Below are 14,034 nucleotides of genomic sequence, written 5' to 3' on the forward strand. Positions count from 1 at the left end.
TAGATCAGAAATATTAAAGAGTAAATTCCTTACAGATGGTTTGAAAACTAAAATGCAGTTGATGTTTCATAACAGTTCTTCGTAGGACTCCCTAGTCATCGATTCTCTAGTCATTGTTCCATTGATGTGGCATTGTGAGGTCACTGGCGATCGTGAATGAATCGAATAAAGGAAAGTAAATTTTTGTAGACTTCCCTCTCCTCATAGTTCAAGTTTCACGAAATCCCATGGCGAAGCATAAATGTTGCAATAATTTCTAATTTCACCGTGGTGAGAAAGTATCACAACAATTGGACTTGTGAAATTTTAAATGCATAATTTAGTGCAGCCTTTCCCAACCTTTTTTTGGCTCGTGACCCGTTTTCGAGTTTCATTTGTCTTAGCAAACTTACACTACTCGTCGCTGTCACAACTCTCGACAACCTAAATTACTTCAGATCAGTTTGAATTTTGTAAAGAAAACAGATAATTGCTCGTCCCTCCAGAACGAAAGAAACTGCGCGTCTCATTATTTATGACCCGATTTCTTCCTCGTTTTATGCACCATTTTTCAGTCTATTGTCGAACACGCATAATTACAGAAACTGTCACAAACCTGTAAGGGACGTTTGCATAAGCGACACTTTCGAGTTACTCAAACTCTGGGAAATCTATTACTTTCTTCATACTAAACACGTACGAGTATCTAGGAGATATAACGTATGTGCTTTGCGAGTAAATCGTGTCTATAATTCATAAGGAGCTCACGGAAAAAGGAAAGTAATATAGGGGAAGCGTGGATCGCAGGAAGGTCACGGCGAAGACGAAACTGGATTTCCATTTTACAACGGGCTGCATAAAACAAAAGCGGTATTTCCGGGCTGCTCGTGGTAGCCGCGTCTGATCATTATCGGGCATAATCTCCTTGCAGAACCGGCTTACGTGGATCTAGAACTAGACTAGACAATTTCGCTTCTTGGATTTCTTATAATTAATCGGTCGGGGAGGGTAGATTTTGTCTATTAAGGCAGAAGACCAGCGATGTTTAATATTATCGTTTATTCGGTTAAATAGTGAAATAATGTGCAGGCTTAACGCGGTACATGTGTTCAAAGAGCGTACGAGTCGCGATAAGCCTATTCGTGCGTGACAGTTTTACGAACTGAACTTTATCAAATAAGAGTACATTTTAGATAAACGTAGTTATTTTCTCAATCCCAGAGTTCCTTATATTAATGAGGAAATGAACGTTCTGATTTATTCAGAATTAGCGTCTTATTACTGTTATTAACTCTGTGCACCTGTTTCAATTTTGTATTATTTATTACATATGAAACATTCCTAATTAAATCTTTCAGCGAATTCAGGATTTTCGTTTAATCGAAATAATTGGTCTGATACAGCTTCAAGTTTATCCAGTTTATCGATCAACTTAAACAAGAATCCACTTCTGAAGAATATTTCAAACCCCTTCTGTTCCAGTAGTAGTGTGTACGTTCTACTACAAACAAACTGGAGGAAGTTGTAAAACATGCTGTAGGGATATAAATAATTTTCGTACGTAATAATCGTATAAATGATACAGTAATAATATTCTTGATCTCCTGGTTGAGGTTTCGTTCAGTATAATATTTTATGTGGACATTATTTTTATTTTCATAAAACTAATCTACACCTAATAGCCTGGATACTAACTAGCGAACATTAACTTTCTATAGTATTCAACATACCAAACATCCCTCCGAATATTAAATACTAAATACTGAATATTAACTTTCTATTTTGTCCAGCTTTCGAAGAACCTCTGAATATTAAATGCTAGACCGCGAATATTAAATTTCGATCTTGCATACATTCCAAAGCACTAAATACCCCTCTGAATATTAAATACTATATAGTAAATATCTCGTACAGTTTTCAAAGAATCGATCCTTCCCTCGGAATATTATTATATCTGCATTCAATCTTGCTTTCCAAGTACCGAAATACTCCTTTGAATACTAAATTCTTACATTTTATAGCTTCCAAAGTACCCGGAATGCTCCTCTGAATACTAAACGCTAAATACTGTTAACGCAGCAGATTCGAGTTCCAGATTTTCTAATTATTTTTTCCCTCTCGATCGTTGGAGGTGGACGAAACACGTGTCACGTAAATTGCAAATAATAATTTATTAAATAAAGGGTACAGAGTAGAGGAGGAAGACAGGTATTTTACAAAAGTCGCGACAGCAGAGTGAACGCACGGGGAACGGTTTACGACTGCGCGTGTGCGGAATACGCAAGATCCTGCGCGTACTGGGACGAGGGCTGCTCGACATCCTGGAAGGACCTGTATTGGGCAGCCTGGTATTCCCAGGGTCCGTGAGCCGTGAGCGGAGCAGCGTGGCCGTCGGCCGCGATCTTCTTGCACAGTTGGAAGATGGCCATACCGACTGCGACGATGAAGCTGAAGAAGGACAATTGCAGAGCGTTCCAGGCCTTCAGACCGAGGACACCAATGGCCAGAGGGATCAGAGTCATTGCCTTTAGCAGGACGAACACCAGGATGGGGATGACGACCTTCTTCAACTTAGACTTTCGCGCCTCCTCGACGGCACGACCCTGGCCGAACTTCAGGTCGAAGGTGAGCTGATCGTCGTCGATGTTCCTGGCGCTCACCTTCACCGATGAGTCTAACGGCAGCTTGAAGGTCACGTCGTGAGAGGACAGGTAGCTCTCCACGTTTTCCAGAAGGGATGCCTCGCCACGAGCGGACACCTCCTCCACCGGGTAAGAGTTGCGAGTCACTTCCACCGTCTCCGAAACCTGTACAAAGGGGAAAGTCGAGGAATTCTCGTTAAACTCGAAACCCTAAACCAGATCAGTAATGTTTCTAAAACGATAGAACAACGAAAGTGACGAAATTATAGCTGAAATTGCGCTGAATTAGGAAAGATTTATTACGAGTGCAGTCTGAGTTATAAGAGTCCGGTTATAAGACCGAATTCCCACCCTGTGTTCAAGCAACGACGTATAGGTCTGCGTTAGATCTCAGGTGACCAGCTAGAAAATGTCCATTCAAGCACCGTCATTAGATTTCATGACTCCATCATGGCTTCACTTTACCTTCTACCATTTTGTAGAAGTACTACAAGGTTTTCATGTTGGTAATCCTTGCTAGCCACTAACGTTTCAACTGGAAATTTTCTAAATGGTCACCATGCTGCAAAGAACGAAGTATGATGTAGTTAGACAGGTAGTTGTCTTCTGGTTGATGCTACCCCGCTTTCAAGCAAATTAGTGTAGTTTCGATACTCGAATATCGGCACAATTAAGTTTCTTCCCCAAGGAATTCACTCATTAGTTCGAGACAAAAGTCGCTACTCCGCTTTCGAGCGAATAAGCAAATAACATCGTGTCACTTGAAAGCGACCAGTCTGGAGCATTCCCAGGCGCGTATATCGTTCCTCGAGCGCGACGTTTAGCCAAACGGTGAGCTAGCACTTGCCTTGAAGCTGTCTTTGCGGAAGATCTGGTCGAGCAGATTCAAGACCTTGAACTTCATGCAGGAGACCTCGTCGTTCTTCTGCGCGCATTCGATCTTGGTCTGATCCACCATCTGGTCCATGCTGCTGCCCTTCCACAGGTCGTTTTTCGCTGGCTGGGCGGCCGCCAGGGCCAGCAGAGAGCACAGGACGATGAACTTCATGGTTTCCCGGGGAAGTGAGAGACGTCGAGTCGCGTATACCCTGAGGATCGGATACTGTGGCTTTCGGGGGACGATTGTCTGGAAACGACGATAGTGCCGCGACTGATGCCGATGGGTTGGGCATCGGGCTATTTATACGGAGCCACCGTAGGTCGTCGGGACGTCGTGCGTTCATCGCGTAGCGGAGCACCCGAACGCCCCCACTTCCGTTTCGCCACGAATTTTCTTTTCGTTCAGTATGGTGTTCGATTATCGAGGCCTCGCCGCGATCGTGACGGGACTATGGGATCGACAGCGATAGAAAGGCTTTCTGCGACACACGAGCGATGTCGGCCGATCCGATGTCGGCTGCGCGTCGCGTGCCCCGAACGCGAAACGCGATCATCTTTCGATATTAACCACCGCTTTGTTTTCTATCGGTACCAGGCCCGCTTAAGGCCTTCCACTCAAGAATGTTCAACAAATTAACTTCGTTTCGCTTCATTTCATTTGAGTAAAAGTCATCGAAAATATGTATGCAGAGCCTTTAACATCGGATTTGCAGAGGTTTGAATGCGTTTGTCACCCACAGTCGAGTGGCACAATAAACACTTTGCATTTCTCTGGAAATCTTATTTTACACCTGACATGATATCTCAAAATCTAGTATTATTATTGACTTGGAGGAAGCCTTCGACAAGCATGTCTTTATTGCCTGAATTAGGGATTTTGAAAAATATGGATTTATTTCTTCTTAATATAAATTGTAGTACTCCCTTAACCCCTTCTGTTCTAACGATTAAGTCCTTCCTTATAACTCTATTTAATATTATTCAAACTAGAAAATAATTTAGTATATTTCTTCGTCAATCATGGCGGACTGCTAATGTTTGCATTAACACGTTCGCTGCCACGCGTATTTTGGTGGCTGGCATTCGATGGCACATGCAGAGCACATTAAAGCGATTGAACAGTTACATATTTACTTGTTCAATGTGAAATATTTCTTCAATTCGAACTGTAAGTGTCATTCTGCGAGTACCGTTAGGGTTCACTTCCTGATCACTCAAGAACACGAATTAAAAATTTTACATTGAAACAATTTGAATCACAATATAAAATACTATGAAACTCTTGTTTCTAAGTATATATAAATGTTTTCAAAATATTGGAATGTTATTGTTAAGAAAAGCCAGGGGGCGTGAACAAAATAAACGAATCTATTATCATTTAAATTGAATTTGTTTCGAAATCACAGATCTTTGACTTTTGTTTCACAGTCTAGAATGCCTTTAGTATCTGGGTTCCTTCCGTGTTGGGAAAGGGGATTTGAATTATATGTATCTATTTTTGAAACATTCTTCGATCGACCTGGATCGGGTGCTTAATAAAACAATCGGATCACGCAATAAACCGGGCGAAACTTTCGAATATTCGCCGCGCTATCTTACAGCATCGACCCGCGACGGTTAGGCGGAAGTCGCGCACTTCGAGTAAGAGTAGAAGACCCTTCATCCTTGGCACCAATGGCACCGTAACATTGGCATTGAATCGATCGTTTATTCGCGCCACGAACACGACACTTTCCACACGTTTGCTCCGTTAGTGCCTGCACGCTCCCCACCCCTTCAAGATGCCAGTGATATTCACCCTGCGCGGCGAAGACGTCAATTGGGTTCCCATTACCAACGTACGTGTTAATTATACCTAATTAAACTTTAGTTCGTATGGGTCAACTCATATCATTTTGAAGTATAAAATATTTCGCTTCTTTTTTTTCTCTGACAAGAAGCGTTTCTGCCACCTCTAAAACTGAAATCACGTGAATCAGTTTATTCTAAATTATGGAGTTAATATTCTCCTCAGTAGTTCCGTTAATAGAGTTTTATTTAAGCACCGATGTTCATCAACAATTCAAGAAAAAGTGAAAGGACTTACGAATGAGCTCCAAGCACTGCACCATTTAAATACAAACACTGACAACGACAGACCTAGTTCGTGAGATCTAACCTATATTCGAGTGACACGTTGCCTATTGATATTCAATAAATATAGGGTGTATATTTACCACTTTAAATGGCTCTTAAATCAACTATTGTATACACGAGTTATCAAGAATGTCCATTATTTTATTCCATTAACACGAAATACTGAAATTTTAATATTACAAAAGCTTCAAGAAACAATAGCTCAGCTCAAAGTAACATCAGCCTCTAATCACCGATATCAATATATTATTCTTCATACGTGCTTGATTTTAAAAAAAATTGAATATGGCGTTGATAACTCTGCAAAGAAGCATCGTACATCGCCCCCAACGCGATGCAATACTTTCATGAAAAATTTTTGCATACAATAGATGATTCAAGAGTAGAGTTCACAGTGGTAGAATTACGCGATCCACCCTGTATATCTCGAACGCAGGTAATTCCACCCTGTCGCGACTCCGACCAAGCCGTGCGTGGTCGTCGGATCCATCGAGATCGAGAGATTTCTTCGATCGCATCAGAAATGCTCGTTGCGTGCGAGTTTCACGTGCGAGAATGCGCGCGTGGGGTTGCGAGGAGACACTTTTGTCCGCTCTGCCCGACTTCCTGCCGCCCGTAACAACGAAGCAAACGGTAATTGGAATTTTGGGTCGAGTTTGCATAAACATTCAGGCCGAGGCAGCCGTCGATCGATGTCACCGATCGTCGCGACTCCACGGCTCTATTTTCCTCTTCTTTAGAATTTTCCAGTGTTTACGTTCCTCGTTGTCTATGATCCAGCAGATTTCCGCGCGGAAGTCGTCGCATAAACTCGGTACGTGATCCTTCGAACCTGACTCATAGTGTCAGCTCTACGAACAACCACGATCGCGTGGATCGAAACGAACACGAATTTGAATTCGATCGAAGAATCGAGGGAAACTCTCGGACAACCTACAAAAGCAAGACTTGTACTTTCACTGCTTCGCAATTCCAAACAACGCGGCTCCCGGACCCAATTCCACCCCCGCACGCTAGATTTCCAATTTACGACGACTTTCTTCGATTTCCCAAACGAATCCCCGGATTCTCGTCGTGCAAGTAAAAAGGTAAGTGATCGAGCGTTTTCTGGTAGGGTTTCAGTGACAGAGACGAAGGTTTCATGAGACCATGTAAAGAATTTTATTATAAATAAGACAGAGTCGCGCGAATAAATATTAAATAGAATGATCTAGGGGCGAGGGTCGTTTTGTACGCGTCAGCCTACTTCCTGTAGGCTCTGTAGGGTCCATGGGGCGCCGTGTCCCAGTGAGGGGGATGTTCCACTGGCGGGTGACCATAATGGACGACCTCGTAGGCGACCTTCGGCTTGGTCAGCTTGAAGATCATCATCGCTCCGCTCAGAACCATGGACAGGAGACCCAGCGTTAAAGCTTTCCACGTCTTCAGGGCGATCAGGGCAAGTGCCAGCGGCACCAAGGCTGTGGCCTTGAACTTCAGACCCAGGAGGAACGGTATCATGACCTTTTTGACGAATCCACGGCCTAAGGAAGACATTGGTATTATTATCGTTTCTACAACTCTTTAAATAATCATCCTCAAATGACTCAGGAATTTAACGCTTCTTCGGAAATAATAATTGTACTCATTTTTTAAAGCTGGTGGGATCCAGTGTAAAGTTATAATATAATACAGAAAATTGATATGGAGCTCGCACTAAATAGTCACGTTAATATTTTTAAAACAAACTTAGACGATTCTGAGTACTTGTCTCTTAGATAGTAAAGAACTAAATCGTCTGAACGTCAAGAAATGAGTAGTATTATTAACCCGAAGAGTCTGAGAATTAATTCTACACAGTTTGCATCGATTAGAGAAAACGATTTTCTCACCTTGTCCGTTCGACGAGTCCGAAAGAGGGATAGTCAAGCTTGTGGGCATGTTCTCCACCAAGGATCTCGGTACAATGTTAGATCCAGCGATGGCTTCCGGCAGCTTAGCCTCGAGCTGATGGCTCGACAGGTACGCGTCCAGTTTCTCCAACATCATGGACCTCAGAAGCTCGCTTCTGGCCGGGTCCACGGAGTCGTACTGCGACGGATAGTACTCCTCGTTGTTATCCTCGAACAGGTCACGCGACTTCACCACCGCCAAGTCCTCGGTGATGGCGAGTCTGTCTTGCTTCACGGCGTTGCTCAGGTAAGCCAGGACCTTCGGTTTCACGCAGGAGTACATCGACTCGTTGTCTACGCACCTGAAAACGCAACAGTCAATTACCTCTTGACAAAATAATATTGGAACCAGACGAAAGAAGCAATTTTAAACGTCCAAATCAATCCAAAGTTAGTCTTTTGACTCGACGTTTCTATTGAAATATTTACGAAGCGATGAAGACTATTGGAAAATTTGATTTATTTTAATTATCTCTGTTATATTTGCCGTGCTCACCTGTAATAAATTCTTTGAAGGGCGTCAGCCGTGGTCTCCGTCCTCTCCGCGGCCGCTAGGGCTGCCAGAAGGGCCACGGACGCAACGATTGTAAGAAACTTCATGACGCTACCCACCGATTTGCGAGGCTAACCACCGAATGCCGGTTTGAACGAAGACAACGCGGTTTTATAGTCGATGGGAGCCACGTACGGTCGATGAATTTTGATCAGGGACGTGTGGCTGACTGAAAGGAAAGAAGAAAGCCTCGTTATCTAGGGTGACGATGTTTTCACGGCTTCGCGTTCCGTCCCTGGGGAACGATTTTGGTTTCGACATCCACTCTTACTGCCATTTCCGGTTCTGCACATGACCTCTGCATTACGGAGGCTCCATGTTAGTCGAGTTAGCGACACTGCCGATAGAACTCCGACGTTAGGGTCGCGGATTCCGTGGTAAAATTTTGGAAAATACGCGGAGTCGTTGGCCGCGTGGAAACTAGTCGTGACGCAGTGAAATTGCTCGCACGACGATCGTGAGAGGAGAATAGATGAAAGCGAGAATGGTCTATGAAAGGGGAATGACGAGGATCGTTGGAAAATGATTAGAAAGTGATTTTCTATTGGGGATTTTGTTCGAGTTTGCATTAAGCTTTTCGACTGTGCTTGATCTAGTAACTATCGTAATTTTATGCGTATTACTATATTTGTGGGCTTCGTTGCGTCGATAAAATGGATCCCCGCTGCTTTATCCATGATTTTCACGAATTTCTCTTACCGATTATAAATTTTTTTGAGAGCTTTGCAAATGCTGACACCTATGTTTCAGATTTTTTTAATTTGCAGTCGTAGCAGATTAGAATACAAATATATTGTTAAATATTACCTGCATATAGTATTTCGGTCGCTATGGAAGAGGGACAGGCTTTTCCTATTTTCAATCACCATAATAACGTTTTTTTCACATAGTTTATTAAACGGAACAATGATATACATTGAAACTTCGAGGTAGTGTCATCGAAGAATCGTTTCTCTTTGTACAACAAGTAACTTATATACTAATCGACCTGTTACACATAACAAATAATAATTGGGTATGGCACCCGAGAAGGTTTCAATAAATAATTCGTTAAAAATAAATAAATCCTTACGTCTAACATTAGGTGCTCTCTCTTTAGAGATTCGTACGCGTCCATAATAATATACAATGAGCGTAAATTAGTTATCGTTTGCTTCGGATCGTCGTACTTATCGAAATACGACAGAAGCAACTTCATTCTTAATTTACAGTATGTCCACGTTCAATTGTACAGAGGTCTTAGAACATTTATACATTTCTATTCCTATATAACAATTAAAAACGCGTAATGCTGCGAACGCCACGTGATCCAGGCTTATCACGTCCTTTACAGAACTCTGGAAAACCACAGGATTCAAACTAGTCTAACGCAGCATTAGATTCATCTCAGTACGACTCTTCTGACAAGGTGTCAATGAAACGCACAATGTTCGACACTTCGTCAGAAAATCTTATTCAACTACTCGAAACAATCGCGAAGTCCCAAACCCAATTGAGACGAACAAATCGATCCAGAACTGTTTACAAATTTAATATCTTCGTGTCCAAGTCCCAACCCATCGAGTCCTCGATACAAATAAATAAATCGACTATAGGATTTCATAAAAAAAAATCATCGTCGTCGTTCTTTGTACAAAAATACATTACTCGAAGGGAGAATCATCTTCTACCTATGCCACTAATCGAATTGTACCCACGATCCAACGAATTACGGTTAAATCGAAGAGAAAGATTTCGTCTTTCTCATTCGATTTAATACTCCTCGTGCAAGAAACTTTTAAGGACAAATAAAACAACCACGGTCGTAGCGGTAGAATGCTAATAAAATGCCCGTTACAGCATTTCGGTACGCTGTGCACGAAATAATCTACGATCCTACGGTCGGGGGAATTTCGTTCGTCGTTTTCGAGTAGCAATTCGGTGTTCGTGGGCCTCCTGCATCGACTGCACGATCACGTTTTGCGGAATCTACCGCTTAAACTGCATTGGAAACTTCAAAACATCGAAACATCGATGCGTGACGTGCTGGAGACTTCAATGCTTGACGCGCTGGAGATTTCAACGCGTGGTTAAGCTGGAGACTTCAACGCATGGCGTGTCGTCACGGGTCTCCAACGACACTCTATTAACCGGCGACAAGAAACATCAGATTTACTCGGTGTTTATGTGACATGGGTACATTCGCAGGCAATCTCCACCATCTTGACCCAATCTAGCCGCGCTGAGGTATCTGTGAAACTTCTGGCTGGACAAGCTCTCGGTTCCTGTTTGTTTCAGCTCCTGCGGGTCCCTGGAAAAAATAGAAACTCGTTAATCGAACTCTCTGACACAGTCCTGCATCGAGAAATTGGTGATCGTCTTATAACGCGAAGGTTTGCGTGTCGCTGACATTCGTGTCGTTCAGCGAGTCAACGGGTCTCGCTAACAGGACGATTATTCCGTATATATTAACGAGGTCTCGCGAGAGCGTTAGTTTTCTGGCGGAACTAACGATTTCACGTTTCTAGACGGAGCAATTTCCTTCGTCGCTGGTTCGCGATCGCGCTCATTGTTGTGAACGATCGCGAGCAGCGGGAAAAACGAGACAGGTCCGCCTGGAACGTGATTCGACGTTCCGATTCGAGTGATTCGGGGCGGTGGCCACCTTTCTCTTTGCAAATCGACGCCCGCGATCGTCGAAAATCAAGTTCACCGTGCGATCGTCATTGAATTGTGACACCTGTCCGCCGACGCAGGTGACAAAATTGATTCCCGATCGGTCGCGGGAGGATTAACATTTTTGAAAGGCGGCCAACGATAGCTAAACGCTTCCAAAGGTTTCCTTTCTCCTTTCTACTGAACGCCGCAACAGTTTCCGCGAGACGACTATGCTCGAGATCTGATTTTTATTGGAAAGTGTATCGTTTCACCACCATTCTACTCTTCCCAAGATATTAATAACGTGTTTCTCAAGATACACAAGATAACTATCTAATTGATTATACTATCGGTATGAAATTTTCTGACAAATGAAATACTCAATAATCATAATGTTTTAATTATAATTCCTAGTCCAACTCAATTATAATTCCGTTTAACTTTCTCTAAAATCTACTGCACCGCATATCACTAAACGAAGAGCCCCCTGATATTTCCTTGAATCTCCAGAATTGCACAGAAACGGAATCTCTTAATTATTTCGCGTATAGTAATTAGATATCCACCGCGGTCTGTTCCATGAGCAATTTCACGACCTATTAGTTCGCTAATTGCTTTCTGGCCGCTATTTTAGTCCCTACCTGGAGAGTTCGTTCGACACGAGGTTACTGTGCGGCGAGTAGACGGTTGGGTTCTTGTACATACTGCAGACCAGCCTCTCTTTGCACGATTCCTCGAAGAATCTCAACTGCTTGAAGATGTCCTCCAGTCGGCCGACTATCGGACCGTAATACTCGTCGTCTTGACCCTGTCGTTGCGTCGCGACGGGCTTCTTCGTCTCCGTCTGCGAGCTCTTCGCGGAAATCTGCCGAAGATTCTGTTGCCCGAGGGCGGTGTAAGAATTTTTAACGTTCGCCGCGACTGGCAGCGTCGCTACCACTAGATTTCCAGGATTCTGAGGAACGTTGATAACAGGTTTAACGATAGGATTGACGACAGGATTGATGACCGGAGTCGGTTGTTGCACCTGTCGACGATTGTTATCAACGTACGCTGAGTAGGCCAAATTGTGAGCCGAGAACGGACGCTTTTCTTGAAACGAGGGTGGTATCGGTTGGGCGTTTGGCGCGTATTGGGGTACACCGTACGTTCCAGGGTAGTTAGGCGACGGAAATGGCGCTGGAAGTACTCCTGGAGTACGTATGGGAGCGGTACCAGCGGCCATTGGCTCGTTTTGGTATTCTGGATCCTCGTATGGCTCGATTCCCCACTCTTTCAGCTCTTCCATGTCCTTTCGATATTGAATATGAGGATGCGCATAGTCGTAAGTGTCCAGCTCCTCTTCGTGATGGTGGTGGTGGTTGTTGTAATAGGTGGGCACCGGGACTGGAACCGGAACGTGATGGTGGTGATGAGCTATCTGAAATGGGGACGAGTATTAAAATTGGTGTCACGAATATCTTCTGGTACTCTTGACATTTTGATGTCAATTATACGTGCCAAAAGATAAACGTAATTTATTCGACACAAATTATTTCCGGGTGATTCGATCACGTGCACGAGAAGAAACATATTTGCTATGTAAATTAAAAGATTATGGAAAAGATACAAAATGCGATGGAGCAAACTGTGGTCGAAAATAACTTCTGTTGCATAAATTACTTTTATCTTAATATTCTCGCACTTCATTATTTGCCCCGAACGATATATAATGTATACAGTATACGATTAGAATAATTTTGTAAATATTAACAAACTTGTAATCTTCAAAGATTATCCTAGAGTCAGAAAGTTATCCTCCCCCACTTCCTAGAGCTGCTCGTACCGTGATAAATGAATCTCACTCTCTTTCACTATCCCCTCCCTCACTCTTCTCTCTAGTATTTACGAAAACAAGATTTCGGACTTGAAGCTCTGACAACTCCCATTCATTAATTCAGAGAACTATAAAGACAAAGTTCAATCGAACGTACGATCGACAACGAGACACCCTGTACATTTCCACGCAACGTTCAAAGGTCGCGGTGTCGATGCCGAAGTAAAGATCATCGTAACCATTACCTGATGGTGATGGTGATGGTACTTAGTGGAATGCGCGCTGTAATAGCTCGAGCAGAGCTTGAACACGTGCGCGAACGCGGGTATGAAGAACAGCAGCAGCTTAAGGAACAGCTTCTTGGCGGTCCCGACGCCGAACAGAAACGGGATCACGAACATGAACTTCAGCTTGATCAGCTTGATGATGAGCAACAGCGCCAGGAAGCTCGTGAGCAGCTTGTTCTGTATGAACTTTCCTAAAACACCAAAACGCGAGTTAGAATACCGACGATAACGTCCGTTCGTAAGTCATCTAAGACCGTACTTAGTTTCTTGAAGATCCTCCCTTCGGTCTGCAAGCCCCGCTGGCCGAAATCCACCCTGACCAGGGCACCGTTTTCGTCAATCTCGCGTGGGCTGATCTTCACCGCGGCGCCATTGAAGTAGAATTCGGGCAACTGGATCTCGTAGTCCCTGGTCGCGAGGAATTTCAGCGCCCTCCTCCGCAGAGCGCTGGTCACTTCCTCCAAAGGTGACTGCTCTTTCTCGAACTCTCTGCCCTCCTCCTCTGCCCCCTCCTCTTCACTTTCCTCTTCGCGACAGTCAACCCGGCTCGAGTCCTCCACGAGGTTCTCGTCCAACGGGTCCCGGTCTTTTCTGCGACACGTACCGTAGTCCAGATTGTTCTTCGTCAGGGTTAGGCCATCGAAAACTGTGACGTTGTCCCGTTCCTCGAACACGTTGTCCAGGTACGAGTACGCGTTCTTCTGTATGCAGGAGAACGTCACGGACCTGTCGCAGTCCCTGAACAGTCCGCTCCAGAGCTCGTTGCCGGTCTCGTTCGCTATCAGACCGTCCACGTGGAAATACCTCGCGTACGATCTGATGTTCTTGAAGGTGAAGAAGCTTCCTCGCGCCACGGACAAGCACATCAACAACACCACCGTCCTTGCATGCGTTCTCGACGAGCACCGCATATCGTTAAGTTTGTTCCCAGCTCTTTAGTCTGTTCCTAACGCGTCTGTCCACTACGATGCACTTTCGACGTACCCCGTAGCACTCATCCACATGCACCCCTGGACACAACCGATAATAATGCCCCTTCCAAATTCGACCTCGTAGCGTAGAGCGTCGAAGCGTCGAAGCCTCAAGCCATCGACGCTCGGGGGATAGAGATCCTCGAACTGGCACAGTTCCGTTGGGTCGCAGACACCCAGACCGACTCCTTCGACATGTCCGT

General features: G+C 44.1%; 3 protein-coding genes across 3 annotated transcripts; all 3 read right to left on the minus strand.

The window, feature by feature from the left end:
- Positions 1-2,234: 2,234 nt before the first annotated feature.
- On the minus strand, positions 2,235-3,669 carry Osi19 (DUF1676 domain-containing protein Osi19). The gene is made up of 2 exons (XM_076774599.1): positions 3,469-3,669; positions 2,235-2,786 (listed from the first exon to the last, which is right to left on the minus strand). The coding sequence occupies exons 1-2, from the start codon at positions 3,667-3,669 to the stop codon at positions 2,235-2,237; spliced, it is 753 nt and encodes a 250-aa protein (XP_076630714.1).
- Positions 3,670-6,878: 3,209 nt separating this feature from the next.
- Osi18 (DUF1676 domain-containing protein Osi18) lies at positions 6,879-8,167 on the minus strand. The gene is made up of 3 exons (XM_076774517.1): positions 8,064-8,167; positions 7,508-7,869; positions 6,879-7,159 (listed from the first exon to the last, which is right to left on the minus strand). The coding sequence occupies exons 1-3, from the start codon at positions 8,165-8,167 to the stop codon at positions 6,879-6,881; spliced, it is 747 nt and encodes a 248-aa protein (XP_076630632.1).
- A 2,104-nt stretch (positions 8,168-10,271) lies between these two features.
- On the minus strand, positions 10,272-13,771 carry Osi17 (DUF1676 domain-containing protein Osi17). Its single transcript, XM_076773723.1, has 4 exons — positions 13,120-13,771; positions 12,819-13,051; positions 11,399-12,177; positions 10,272-10,410 (listed from the first exon to the last, which is right to left on the minus strand). Exons 1-4 carry the CDS (start codon positions 13,769-13,771, stop codon positions 10,272-10,274), a joined length of 1,803 nt encoding a protein of 600 aa, XP_076629838.1.
- Between the last annotated feature and the right edge of the window lie 263 nt (positions 13,772-14,034).

This window comes from Colletes latitarsis, chromosome 10 (assembly GCF_051014445.1).
Source record: "Colletes latitarsis isolate SP2378_abdomen chromosome 10, iyColLati1, whole genome shotgun sequence".
Lineage (NCBI taxonomy): Eukaryota > Metazoa > Arthropoda > Insecta > Hymenoptera > Colletidae > Colletes > Colletes latitarsis.